This window comes from Agelaius tricolor, unplaced genomic scaffold (genome assembly GCF_023055355.1).
Source record: "Agelaius tricolor isolate 1412-34295 unplaced genomic scaffold, bAgeTri1.0.p SCAF_12, whole genome shotgun sequence".
Taxonomy (NCBI): domain Eukaryota; kingdom Metazoa; phylum Chordata; class Aves; order Passeriformes; family Icteridae; genus Agelaius; species Agelaius tricolor.
Window position 1 is genome coordinate 25680711 of NW_027269272.1, and position 13947 is coordinate 25694657.

At 55.0% G+C, this 13947-nt stretch overlaps 1 protein-coding gene across 1 annotated transcript; it reads left to right on the plus strand.

The window, feature by feature from the left end:
* The first annotated feature begins 3050 nt into the window (after nt 1-3050).
* GPR149 (G protein-coupled receptor 149) lies at nt 3051-13786 on the plus strand. Its single transcript, XM_071437065.1, has 4 exons — nt 3051-4751; nt 5552-5744; nt 6345-6712; nt 12950-13786. The coding sequence occupies exons 1-4, from the start codon at nt 3822-3824 to the stop codon at nt 13502-13504; spliced, it is 2046 nt and encodes a 681-aa protein (XP_071293166.1). The 5' UTR covers nt 3051-3821; the 3' UTR covers nt 13505-13786.
* Nucleotides 13787-13947: the final 161 nt, after the last annotated feature.

Sequence of the window (13947 nt, forward strand, 5' to 3'; positions counted from 1 at the left end):
GTGGCTGGCAGCCCCCAGCAGGGCCCTGCCCCAGGCCCTTTGCAATAACCCCAAGTTCCACAACCAGAAGAAGATTTATTGTATTGTAATGAGAACCCTGCTCTCTCATCCTCTTTCCCACTCTCTTTATCTCTCTCTCTGTCTCAGTCCTGCTCCAGCTGTGGCTGGCAGCCCCCAGCAGGGCCCTGCCCCAGCCCCTTTGCAATAACCCCAAGTTCCAGAGCTGGCCCCAGAGATCTCTGCTCTCCGTCTGTCCTGCCTGTGCCACCCCCTGATGCTCTGGCAGAGCACACAGAGCTCTCTGCTGCCAGAGCTGCTCCCTGCCCTGTCTGGGCAGGCTGAGCTCTCAGGCCCTGACTGTCCCCAGGTGATGCTCCAGGAGGGGCTGGGTGTCCCCAGGAGGAGGGGACTGGCTGTCCCAGGGATGGGGACACTGCTTTACCAGCTGTGACACTGAGGGACTCCACTTCCCTGTGCACACAGAGCTCAGCTTGTCACCAGCCCCAGGGAATAAGATGAACACATGAATTGAAAAGATTCAGTGTTTGAAAACACTCTGCCTTCTTCTCAAGCATGATTTCTTTTATCTTTCTCTGAAAGCTTCATCTCTGGGGCAGTGAGCCATGGTTTCCATCTAGGCTGATGGAGGAAGGGGTTTGTGGCAGGGCTTTCCATGCTGCCACGCTCTGTCCAGCCTGGGCTGGCACTCAGCCTGGCTCCTGCAGTCTGTCACCATCTGAGTCTCAGAAAGCACACATCAGAGAGGCTGGAACTGTCCCTGCAGCTGCAAGGCTGTTTGCTAAGTGTGATTTTATCATCTTTGGGACGTTTCCCCTCACAATCTCATTAAAATATTCATGAGTTCTTTCTCTCAACTGGAATCATTAATAAATAGTTGCTGTCAGAGGCATAGCCCTGCATTTCCTTTCTGGATGGATCTTTCAATATTCCACACGCTCCCAATGTGACACCGCCTGATCAGGGTGCAGAGCTCTGCCTTGTCAGGTGTTCCTGCCCTGAGCATCCCCTCCTCAGACACACGAGGACCCTGACCCTGCCAGGGCACTTCCCAAGGCACAGATTGCCAGCAACTGCAGCGGGTGGCAGCCCTGGAGCCTGGGCTGAAGGTTCCCCATCAAATGCAGGGTGTAGGTAAGAGCAGTGCTAACCAGCACTGTTCTTGCACAAGCTCCTGGTTCTCCAGAGGCAGAATTTGGTTCCAGAGCTTTCAATCTGTCATTAAAACTCAATTTGATCACAACTCCTGGGGCTGAATTTCCCAATGTGCTTCCTCTGCCTCCCTTGGAGCTGGGTGGGAGAGAAGGTGACGGGGAAGTAAAGATGGAGCAATGAGGGGCTGAGACAACCCACAGCAGAGCTCCTGGGCATGCACAGCAGGCAGGGAAATGTGCAGCTTTACACATGGCTCTTGCAGCCATTAATTTTATCTTTATTGGAGAAAGTCCCATGTACACAGCCGATTTTCTGCTGCTTCCAGATGGGGTCACAGCTGGGTCACTCCAAGCATATGCCCTCTTCTATTTTATTCCCTCCCTTCAGAAAGGGATCACTGTTTCCTCAGCAGTTTGGATTCTCTGTTTAACCCTCCCTGTGCAGTTTCCCACAGTGGTGTGGTGTTGCAGACTGCACAGCACTGGCTTTTCTCCCACGTGCCAGGGACATTTGGGAGCCTCCCCAGCAGGAGTGGCTCCTGAGCAGTGTGGCATGGCTGGGTTTGCTCAGGGCCAGGTGTGACCTCCCTGACACTCTGGGTTTCAGGTGTTCCCTGCAGCTGCAGCACCACAGCAAGCCCAGAATCACTCACCCGCCTCCTGCTGCCCCATGAGCTGCACTCCCAGCCTGCTGGGCTCTGGGTGAAGGGGGGCCAGAGGGGAGGTCCCATCTCAATGGATCTTCTCTTTGGGACCATTCCTGAGCAGGGAGAATTCACAGCAGGATAAGGAATAAATCCAGGAGCAGTGAAGGACAGCTCTGGCATTGGGATGTTCCAGGGGTGGCAGGGAAGGAGAGAACAGGCACTGAGGAGCCTGCAGCTCCCTGCCTGCCTGGCACTGCCCTGGGGTGCCCCACACACGCAGGGGTGCCTCCTCCTGCCTCCAGACCCCTGCACCACCACTGCCCGTGCCTTTCTGTGCCATTCCACTCTCCCTGTTTGCTTAGAAAAACCGGGACACAGGGCGCAGTGATAACTGGAGGAAATCCCACCATGTTGTAAGTTATGATAAAAGCTGCCACAGGGAGTAGCAAGGTGCGGTTCAGATCACAAACACGCTGTGTGAGAAGACAAACTGAAGTAATAAGTCACCTGCCTGGAACGAGCAAGGCAATAAAAGTGCCTTTCTTCCCAAGAGCACTGATGAACATTCCCTTGCAAACACAAACGGGGGCACAGGACGGGTTAGGGGTAGGGTTCCCTGCGCCGAGAGCTGCAGGGAGGCAGAGGAAGGAAGCAGGGCAGGGACACGGGGGAGGAGGAGGATCTGAGGGACCCTGCGGGAGTTCCTTGCTCCCTGCAGTCGGGGCAGGTGCCTGTGACGGCTGAGGGCACAGCAGGGCAGTTTCTCAGTGCCTGATGAGGCTCGGGGTGGGGTGGTGCGAGGAATGAAGGCTTTCAGAGCGGCCAGGGGCAGATGCCAGCGTGCTGCCTCAGTGCCACAGCTCCCTGCCGTCCCCGAACGGTGTCCGGGAGCATCCGTGTGCCCGAGCGGGAGTGGGAATGCCGCAGGGAGAGCAGAGCCCGTCCTGCATCCGCCCATCCTGCCCCAGGGAGCACGGGCATTGCGGGCGGGGTGCGAGCGCGGAGCCGCTGGGCACTGCCGGCAGGGACACCCTGGGCTGACATCCCGGGCTGACACCCTGGGCAGTGACACCCTGGGCAGTGACACCCTGGGCTGCCATCCCGGGCTGCCATCAGCCGGCAGCGCTCGGCGGAGGTGTGGCTTGGCGGGGCCGCTGATGCTGCCGCTCAGCCGGGAGGGGCCGGGCTGGCAGCGTCCCTGCTGCCCGCTCCCTCCTGCGGTCATCGCTCCTCTCCCGCTCCATCCTGCGGGCACGGCTGCTCCCGCTCCATCCTGCGGTCATCGCTCCTCTTCCGCTCCCTCCTGCTGGCACCGCTCCTCTCCCGCTCCCTCCTGCTGGCACCGCTCCTCTCCCTCTCCCTCCTGCTGGCACCGCTCCTCTCCCGCTCCATCCTGCGGTCATCGCTCCTCTCCCGCTCCATCCTGCTGGCACCGCTCCTCTCCCGCTCCATCCTGCCGGCACCGCTCCTCTCCCGCTCCATCCTGCGGTCATCGCTCCTCTCCCGCTCCATCCTGCGGGCACGGCAGCTCCCGCTCCATCCTGCGGGCACGGCTGCTCCCGCTCCATCCTGCGGGCTCCGCTCCTCTCCCGCTCCCTCCTGCCGGCTCCGCTCCTCCCGCCGCAGCTCCCGCAGCCTCTCCCGATGCTGCTCTGGCTGCCCCAGCCCCGGCAGGGCCGTGCTCTGCCCGCCGCAGCCGCGCTCGGCAGTGGGGCAGTGCCTGCCATCCGGCACAGGGACACCCGAGCAGCCCCAGTTCACCACCTGACAGCACCGAAACGATTTTGAAGAATTCAATTTTTTTCAGCACCTTTGCTGCTTCATTGTTGCCTGGCTTTTTGAGCATGAGTTCTGGTCATTAGGGGTGCTGCCACCGGAATATTTCCTCATCAGATGCCACAGAAGAGAGTCTAGGAAAACAAAGAAACTTGTGATGTGGAGCTGACAGTTCTGGTTTCAGCTGGTGACAACTTGCAGAATCAGTGAGAAGGCAAAGGACAAAATGCCCAGGACAACGTCGGTGACTCCTGGTAATTTGTCACTCAATGGGACGAGCTTCTCGACTGAGCATCACAGCATTGTGGACAAGCCCAGTGAGCAGAGAACTTGGAATGTCTTTCTGTTCTGCTTGACTTTTGCCATTGCACTCCCAGCCCTTCTGGGCAGCATTTATTCACTAGTTTCCCTGCTGAAACTGCAGACCAAAAGCACGATTTCAATGATTGTGACCTCTTTGGCAGCAGATGATCTGATCAGCATCGTGCCAGTGATTATTTTCATGCTCATGCAGTGGTCAAGCGAAGTCCTGCCCCAGCCTCTGTGCACCACCTCAGCGTTTTTGTACTTATTCCAGGGCATTTCTAGCAACCTGAAAGGGTCTCTTTTAGTTTCTTACAACTTCTACACCCTCAGCACGCCCGGGACACTGAGCTGCAGCTCCTCCAAGCGCCGTGTGAGTGTGGTATGGGCCATCCTCAGCATCTGGACTGTCAGCCTGCTGCTGTGCACTTTGCCTCTCTGTGGCTGGGGCAGGTACATCCCCACGTCCTGGGGCTGCTTTGCCGACTGTGCCAGCTCCTACATCCTGTTGGTGTTGGTTGTGTACTCGCTGTGCTTCTCCCTCCTGGCCGTGCTGGCCGTTCCCGTCTCGCTGCAGCTGCTGTGCTCGGGGGAGCCCCAGCTGCTGCACACCGAGCGGGGCTCCGGGGGCTGCAGCTGCCCTGGGGCTCCGTGGGGCTGCGGGGCCCCTCCGCTGCCGCTGCCGGACCCGGGGGACAGACCCCGGGAGCCTCGCCCGGCCTCGGAGGCGCTGTTCGGGAAGGGTGCGGCTGAGAGCAGCGCACGGAGCTGGAGCTCCGCGGTGGGCTTGGCCCAGAAACGATTCTCGCTGATCCTGGCACTGACCAAAGTCCTTCTCTGGCTGCCGATGATGGTAAATTCTCAGATGGCTTCACTTTCCAATGCTCACTTACATTTCATGGGACGTCACCTGTGGGCCATGGATTGGAGCAGACGAACAGTGGCCATTGCAGCTGTTCCTCGTAGGGTAGTTGAGCCAGCAGAAGTCCTCTCCAGCAGGTCTGTGTCACTGCATGAGTTTCACTGGAGCCCAGTGTGTTTGGCAGAGCCTGGTTCATGGCTCTGACGCTCTCCCATCACATCATTCATGTCATGGGAACACCAGGGCAGTAAGGTCCCCCTTGGGTACTGCCAGCTGTGGGACAGGGCTTGCTCAGCATTCTGGGCTGGGAATTGAGCTAAGGGCCCCTCTGTCCTGTCCTCTGAGACGCATCCTTTGGGTTAAAAAAGAGGAGTTTGGCAGGAAAATGCAGTTTGGTGGCACCTTTGTAAACGCTGTAGTGCTGGGGCGGGAGGGAGCGCTGCTGTGGGCGTGTGTGTGTGTTTGGGGACAGGAACTGAGAAAGGGATCTGCTGGGAGCAGGGAACATGGGGCTCCTCGGTGCCACACGGGACTGGCTGGCACTGGCAGCTGCTCACTGGTGCTCAGCATCTACATTTAGCTTCAGTGAGGGTTTTTCTGAGAAATGCAGCGTGAGAGGAGAGCAGTCAGTGTGTTTGCTGCCTGTTGGAGCCAGAAGCTGTCCTCAGCCAACACTAATGACAGTCTGTGTCCTACAGTGGTGTCATATCCACAGCGAGATGTTCTCCTTGGTCCTGGAAGCATCTCCTGCGCCCAAAGTGATTTACATTTCCAAATGCTCTGCCTTTCAGGTACAGATGGCTGTCCAGTACGCCGCTGGGCTGCAGAGCCTTTCCTTTGAGGCTCTGAGCTTGCTGCTGACCGTGCTGGCTGCTGCAGTCACCCCCGTGTTTGTGCTGTCCCAGCACTGGCTCCACCTGCCCTGCGGCTGCGTCATCAACTGCAGGAGGAGCTCCTATGCAGTGTCTGCACCAGGGGCCACAAGTAAGTGTGGAAGGGTTCTTGGTGTGACAGAGGTAGCCACACCTGCCCTGGGAACCTTCTTGGCATCCTCTAGAGCCCTGTTTTTGCTTGGGCTTTGTGTAAAAATAGCCGGAGGAACAGAGGGGGTCAGGTGGAAGAGGCTCACGGGGATCATCTGGTCTCAACTGCAAATGTTAAGGGCTAAATATTTCTGAGTTGTTTCCCATTCTCTGGAGTGAAAATCCTCTACCATCAGTGGATGAATTCCTGACATTCCCTGCTTGTTCAGGGAGAAAGAACTCCTGAATCTTAGAGAAAAGCCTCAGTGCATGGCTTTCACTTGCTTTAAACACCATCCAGGTGCAGAATGGCTTGTGCTGCCCCTGCTGCCCTTCTAGCCACTTTCCCACAGAGAACAACTGCAGTTCATCTAGAAGGCAGCTCCTTCTCACAAGTCTTTCTTCTCAACAACTCCTTTTTTTAATGGAAGGAAAATTGCCTGTTTCCAGCAGGAGCTGGATAATTTATTCCATGTTTTAGCATGCCATTTGCATTGTGTTTGTAACCTCATTTTTCTTTTTGGTCCCAACTCCTAACACAGTTCCTTTCCTTCCTGCCTAGCCCAGCGTGGCGGTTTTGAGTTCGACCTGTCGTTCCAGCAGGGCTGTGGCATCTACAGGATATCCCTGGAGAGCCCTCCCCAGGCCAGCAGGGACGGCAGAGCCTCGTCCCACCCCAGCCTGGTGGGCTCTGCCTGCGGGGAGCCGGGCAGAGGCAGGGACAGCCTGGGACAGACAGGGCCGGGGGCACCGGGACACGGCCCCCAGGGCGCCAGGGCTGGCCCAGGGCCCTGCCAGCAGCAGCAGGGCAGCAGCCCTGCCCCATTCCCTGAGGGAGCAGAGTGGAGGCTGTGCCACCAGGAGAGCCACGCGCCCGAGCTCTCAGACTGGGAGTGGTGCCGGAGCAGGTCCGAGAGGAACCCTCGGCAGGTAAAGGAGCAATCTGTTCTCTGCTGGTAGTAAGAGTTTCCTTATGAAATAGGAATGAGTCTCACTGACAGTGATACTTCTATGAGTCCCATTTTTATTTGGTAAAACTCATACGTGGCATTGAATAATGTTCAGTCACCACAGACGTATTTGCAGGTGTTGATCCTGCAATAATTTCTCACTTGTCTTCTTATTTGTGGGGTTTTCTTATTTTTGTGTGCACCTGCATGGTTTGTATATGGTAAGAAGTAAGTAAGAATGATATTACTTTATCTTAATGAATAGGAAGTTTCTCTCCAAAAGCTGACATTTTCCTGAGAATTCTCCTGTGGAATTCAGTGGCCATTGGGCATTGCAGCAGGTGGGAGTGGGGTAAGAGCCCAGGTGAAGCCTGTGAGACAGGAGCTCTGGAAGGCCTCATTAGGAAGGGCTCTCTGGGAGTCACCTGCTCCAAGCAGGATGATTTCAGGGCCAGATCAGCTCGTGCTCAGCCTCTGCACATGCACAGGAGATGGATAAGGTGTATTTTCTATTCAAATATGGGCTTCTCTCTCCATCTGATAAACACAAGTCTATCATCTGAGTCACAGTAGGAATTTGGCTGATGTTTCAAATGGGACTGATCATCCCTTTCATAAAAAACCAATGCTCATGCTCTTGCAGTGTGCAGAGATGAATTCCTGCATTTGGGGGCAAAAGGGAGTGATGACTCAGCCTGGTTTTAATCTACCAGTTCTTGCCAAGGCCTCATGTGCCATGTACAGCTTGGTTAATAAAATCACAGGATCAGGTTCATAACTCTTTGCAGGACTTTACAGATGATGTTTAAAAAAACCCCAAAATTCCTTTCCCCGTGTGCCCTGGTGCCAGTTCAGCTGCAGCCTTGGGACTGCAGCAGGTGTGAGCAGCTCTGTGTGAGCAGCTCTGTGTGAGCAGCTGGCAGCGGCTGCCTGGGGGTGTTTTATGTGCCCTGGGGCCTTGTATGGCCCTTTTGGACATACTCTTCCCTTCTTGCATTGCAAACAATCACAACTCATGCACTTCTGACACCTTCCCAGGTATAACCCACAGCCAGGCACTGAAGCTCCTGTGGGTAAGAGCTCCAGGCTTTGCAGTCACAGCTCTGCCTGCTTCTGACATTCAGCAGGAGCTGCCAGAGCTTCACAGCTGACATTTGCTTTGCAGCTGGGAAAGGGCAGAACCTGAAACCCCTGCAAGCTGTGTAAAAATAACTTTAATGCATTGCTCAGGTTTATGTTGGATGAAAGATCAATTTGGGCCACACATTAATGAGCTGAAAACCATCTCCTTTATTCATCATGTCTGCAAGTCCCAAAGTCTAAGAAAAGCCACTCTGTTCTCATCACTCTGCATTTCCTACATGTGTTAAAGAAGGAGATTCCCCCAGCATTGATTTGCCACATCCTTCTGCAGGAAATCCAGGGGCTCTTCTGAGAGTCCATAAATACAGGGGCTCTTGTTTTTTCTCATCAAGAGGAGGAGCTGTAAGAGCTGACAGCAGGAGGGGATCAGCCATCCCCACAGGTGTGGGATCAGCCAGTTTGATGGAGGTTGATGCTTGAGAGCAGGTGCCAGGCAGGACCCAGGATGCCTTTGGCTCCCTCTGGAAGCTGTGGGCCTGGAGAGGGGCACTTCCTTGGGGTGACAGCAGTGACTGTGGAGCTGCTTGGCTCTTCTGTAAGTAAAGAGTTGCTCCATCAAAGTGTTTTCTCTGGAATAAAAGTGGCATGAGAGAATGAGGCAGCAAGGTCCATATTGAATATATGGTAGGATGGCTGTAATGGAGAGGGAGAGAGAAGATTGTACTTGTCATGTCCAACTCCTGCTCGGCTGCATTTTTGAAAAATACCTTTAACATCTCATAAAATACCCGTGTATCTCCCTTCCTAAAGAGATTGAGTGTAAATATGTCATGTCTTATTTTGTCTATGCTTCAGTGCCCTCAGGCAACAAAAACTTCCCAGGCTGGCAGTTTGTTCCAGGCTTGCTGATTATTTTTCTCTACCTCATCTGTGGGTTGCCTTGAGGAAACTCTTTGAAGAGGCTGCACAGGGCCTATTTCTGTGCCCTGCAAGGAAAGAGAGGGGAAGGCTGTGCAAGTGACTTCACTGAGGAGGAGCAGAGCAGGCAGGAGTGTCTGACATGGGAAATGCCCAGCATGTCCCTGGCTGCAGGAGGGTTCTGAACATGCCCTTGAGCACCAGGCACAGCACGGAAGCTGAGTTAGGAATGGCCCTGGAGGTTTCCATTGCTGGTGGGAATCTGCACTTCCAGCCCTGCTGATGTGCTGAGCTCTGCCCAACGGGGCTCTTCCTGCCCAGCTCCTTGGAACGTGTTCCTGATTTCCAAAGGGGTTCCTGTGGCTGGAAAATCAATGGAACCTTTCCCTTCACCTTCTCCCCCTGCCCCAGAGGCGTGTGCCCCCTGCGTGGTGCTCCCTGCTGCAGCTCCAGGGCCTCTGGCTCTCTCTGGAGCTGCAGAGGAATGCTGAGAGCAGGGACGTGTGCCCGGGGGGCAAGGCTGGACAGAGCTCCCACAGCCCTTCCCTGCAAGGTGTCCTCACCTTGGTGCTCTGTGCCCCTCCTGGTACTGACAGATACAAATCCTGCACCAGACAGGCAATGGAAGTGCTGGGCTCAGCCCATCTCAGGTGAGCTGCTCTCTTCCTGCCATACCCCCCTGGCTCTGCATGTACTGCAGCCAGCCTCAAAAAAGGCAAATCATTGCAGAGTTAATTTCACTGCAGCTAATTTGCACTCTTAGGGAAGTAGAAGGCTAAGCCTCTATTTTAAAACAAACAGAAAACTCATTGTCTCTGGAAAGGAGAAGCCAGGATCCTTACTGGAAACATTCTAAAAATAGACCTTTTCATCTCAAGATGTGTTTGACCAAAGTAATTAGGAATGCAAACTGCTCAGAGCTGTTTTACATTGCTGGGTTTCTGTTTGGGAAGGCAGCAGGGCCCAGGGGAGCAACAGGCACAGGGCACAAGCTGTGTGTGCTCTTGGTGCAGAGCCCTGTCCCAGGCAGGAGCAGCAGAGTCCAGTGACCTGTGCCTCACTGGGATACTGCTGGCACCCTGTGCCTCACTGGGATACTGCTGGCACCCCTGTGCACTGCTGGGATACTGCTGGCACCCCTGTGCACTGCTGGGACACTGCTGGCACCCCTGTGCTTCACTGGGATACTGCTGGCACCCTGTGCTTCACCTGTGCTTCACTGGAGCACTGCTGGCACCCCTGTGCACTGCTGGGATACTGCTGGCACCCCTGTGCACTGCTGGGACACTGCTGGCACCCCTGTGCTTCACTGGGACACTGCTGGCACCCTGTGCCTCACCTGTGCCTCACTGGGGCACTGCTGGCACCCTGTGCTTCACTGGGATACTGCTGGCACCCTGTGCCTCACCTGTGCCTCACTGGGGCACTGCTGGCACTCTGTGCTTCACCTGTGCCTCACTGGGACACTGCTGGCACCCTGTGCCTCACCTGTGCCTCACTGGGGCACTGCTGGCACCCTGTGCTTCACCTGTGCCTCACTGGGGCACTGCTGGCACCCTGTGCCTCACCTGTGCTTCACTGGGATACTGCTGGCACTCTGTGCTTCACCTGTGCCTCACTGGGGCATTGCTGGCACCCTGTGCTTCACTGGGATACTGCTGGCACTCTGTGCTTCACCTGTGCCTCACTGGGACACTGCTGGCACTCTGTGCTTCACCTGTGCCTCACTGGGACACTGCTGGCACCCTGTGCTTCACCTGTGCCTCACTGGGGCACTGCTGGCACCCTGTGCTTCACCTGTGCCTCACTGGGGCACTGCTGGCACCCTGTGCTTCACCTGTGCCTCACTGGGGCACTGCTGGCACCCTGTGCTTCACCTGTGCCTCACTGGGACACTGCTGGCATTCTGTGCTTCACCTGTGCCTCACTGGGGCACTGCTGGCACCCTGTGCTTCACCTGTGCCTCACTGGGGCACTGCTGGCACTCTGTGCTTCACCTGTGCCTCACTGGGGCACTGCTGGCACTCTGTGCTTCACCTGTGCTTCACTGGGACACTGCTGGCACCCTGTGCCTCACCTGTGCTTCAGTGGGGCACTGCTGGCACCCTGTGCTTCACTGGGACACTGCTGGCACCCTGTGCCTCACCTGTGCTTCACCTGTGCCTCACTGGGGCACTGCTGGCACCCTGTGCCTCACTGGGGCACTGCTGGCACCCCTGTCTGCTCTTCCAGGGCCTGAGAAACCAGGAATTGGGAGGGACAGTCTACCAAGGACGGAACCAGTTGGTTCTGTCAGACACTGCAGAACCAGCTGGGATGGTGTCCCAGTGTCCCACTCAGCCCCAGCTGTGCTTTGACCATTTCCAAATGGAAATCTGAGTGTCAGAGCCTGTTCCAGCTGCTGTGGGCCTCAGGTACACCCAAGGCTTCCCTGTGGACAATATCCTCCCTGGGGAATGCAGCCCAGAGCCTGCTCAGGCAGCGGGAGCAGGACAGGAGCCTGCTCCTGACCCACAGGGATGCTGGGGGAGGCTTTGCCTTCCTGTCTTCTGTGAGCTCTGGAAGGTGGATGTGTAATTAAATAATGAGGGATTTGCAGAGATTTCTCTGCTCAGAATACATCAGCATTCCGTAGGGAACAAGGACATTTGTGATTTATTTCACTGGGATTTTCTGGTCTTTGCTTTTGAAGAGTGCCTGTGCTGGTACATGGGGATCTCTGGTGAAATCCCTGTCCCAGATTCCAAAGCCAGGACACCCTCCAGGCATTGTGGGCAGGGGCTGCATGGGGGATGCCCTGACGTGGGGAATCCTCTCCACAAACAGTGGAGCTTGGTGAGGAAAGGGCTGGGAGATGAAGGCAAACACTGAACTGCAGGGAACCCTGGGAGTGGGAGGCAAAATACCTCACAAGGTGTACCAGCAGAGTCTGGTTTGCTGTGGGTTCCTGTTACTGCCATGGATGTGTCATGAGAAGCAAAAAGGATAATTAATAATGTATCAAGGACAAGATAAAGGTCACTTTCTGTTCTCATTAATAATAATTTATACTGAAAGTAATTCCAGTAACAATCAGTGCTACTTGGCTGTACCTAAACCCAGGATAAATGCATTTATCCCTCCCTTGGGCCCCATAACCATGGGTTTAGTCCCAGCACTTGCGTCCACAGTGCTCCCCAGAGCTCAGCATTGTGGTTTGCACTGACAAATGGATTCTGTACTTTAGAAACAGGTAAAGGTGTCTGGAATTGAACATTTCCACTGGAGCTGTTCAAGTGGGAAATGACAGCATTCAGTGTCTCCCTGGTTACTGACTGGGCAGTGACAGAGGAGGCTTGATGGATCCTTTTCACTTTAACAGTAAATACTGATTTCTTGAGAGAAAGCTTGAGAAGACTTTCAGAAAGAGGCACTCTCAGAAAGTGATTGGAAATTTCTCATTCTCCAGACATGGAGTGCTCATTCCAGCAAGGGGAGATTGCTCATTCTCCCTCCAGGTGCCTCATGTTCAGTCTGGCAAATCAAAGAATTTGATTAAACTGGACATAACCTTGCACTGAAGGAATCAGCTTTTATTTAAACTCTGGTTTTCATATTCTGTAGATTTCACAGTCAGTCACAGGCACTTGGGACTTCATACACTAAGGTGTATAATACCACAAAAAACTTTTCACTGCTCTTTCAAATCATAGATACTAGGTGTGTAAAATTCTGCAAGGAGCAGGCAGTAAGAGGAGTTAACAAGGGAGCAGAGTGGCTGATTTGTGCTGGATTTTGGGCAATGCCAGCACAGTGGCTGATTGGTGCTGGATTTTGGGCAATCTCACTCAGCACAGTGGCTGATTTTGCCGGATTTTGGGTAATCTCAGCACAGTGGCTGATTTTGGTGGACTTTGGGCAGTCTCAGCACGATGGCTGATTGGTGCTGATTTTGGGCAATGTCAGCACAGTGGTTCATTTTGGTGGATTTTGGGTAATCTCAGCACAGTAACTGATTAGTGCTGGATTTTGGGCAATCAGCACTGGCCGATTTGTGTTGGATTTTGGGCAGTCTCAGCACAGTGGCTGATTGGTGCTGATTTTGGGCAATGTGGCTGATCTTGCCGGGTTTTGGGCAGTCTCAGCACAGTGGCTGATTGGTGCTGATTTTGGGCAATGTGGCTGATCCTGCCGGGTTTTGGGCAGTCTCAGCACTAACACTGTTGTTTCCCCGCAGCGCACGGGTGGAGCCCTGGCCGTGCCCCTCTGCGCTTTCCAGGGCACCGTGTCCCTGCAGGCTCCCGGCGGCAAAACGCTCTCCTTGTCCACGTACGAGGTGAGCTCGGAGGGGCAGCAGATCGCGCCCACGGCCAAGAAGATCGAGGTGTACCGCTCCAAGAGCGTCGGGCACGAGCCGAGCCCGGGCGAGCCCGGCTTCGCCGACACGAGCGTTAAGATTCACCTGGAGGTGCTGGAGATCTGCGACACCGCCGAGGCGCTGGACACCGTGTCCATCGTCAGCAGCATCAGCCAGTCCTCGGCGCACGCCCGCTCGCCCTCCCTGCGCTACTCCCGCAGGGAGAACCGGTTCGTGAGCTGCGAGCTGGGGGAAAGCGCCTCCTACTCCCTGCTGGTGCCGTCCAACAGCGACTTCAGCATCTCCATCCCGGACACGGTGGAGGCTCATCGGCGCAACAGCCAGCAGCAGCACTCGGCCAGGGCTGGCTACCAGGAGGAGATACAGCTGCTGAACAAAGCCTACCGAGAGCGGGAGGAGGCGGGCAGCGGCTGAAACAGGGGGTTAATCTGCGCACCTCAGCTGCCCTGACAGGCAGTGCTGCTTCTGGCACTTACCCGAGCAAATACAATATCAGCTGGTTTTTTCCTATCATGCAAATTTTGTTTAGGTGCACTGTTGAATCAATTCAAACTGTTAATGCTGTATCAAGGGGATAACAAATACTCAAGTGCTTTACAGCTTTCCACAGTGGATTTTAAGTTATTTATTTATATACCTATTTATTTGAGGCACACGTGTGTCTAAAGGGAATCCGAAATAAAATCTTAAACCCCAGCTTTGGTGTTTGCCGGCACTGGGTGGCGTGTCTGCAGGGACCTGTGGAAAGGAGGGAGCAGCTCCAGATGTGGGAGGTTACAGCAGTTTTGATTCACTTGCAGTCCTTGTCAACATCTAAATCGACACAATACTAGAAATACTTTTCAAACACCTGGACA

Bases quoted from the DNA above. Each gene is read 5' to 3' on its own strand.
- GPR149 (XM_071437065.1), top strand. From the start codon at position 3,822: ATGCCCAGGACAACGTCGGTGACTCCTGGTAATTTGTCACTCAATGGG. The intron at 5,745-6,344 runs GTAAGTGTGGAA...CTTCCTGCCTAG, and splicing joins GTCTGCACCAGGGGCCACAA to CCCAGCGTGGCGGTTTTGAG. The intron at 6,713-12,949 runs GTAAAGGAGCAA...GTTTCCCCGCAG, and splicing joins CCGAGAGGAACCCTCGGCAG to CGCACGGGTGGAGCCCTGGC.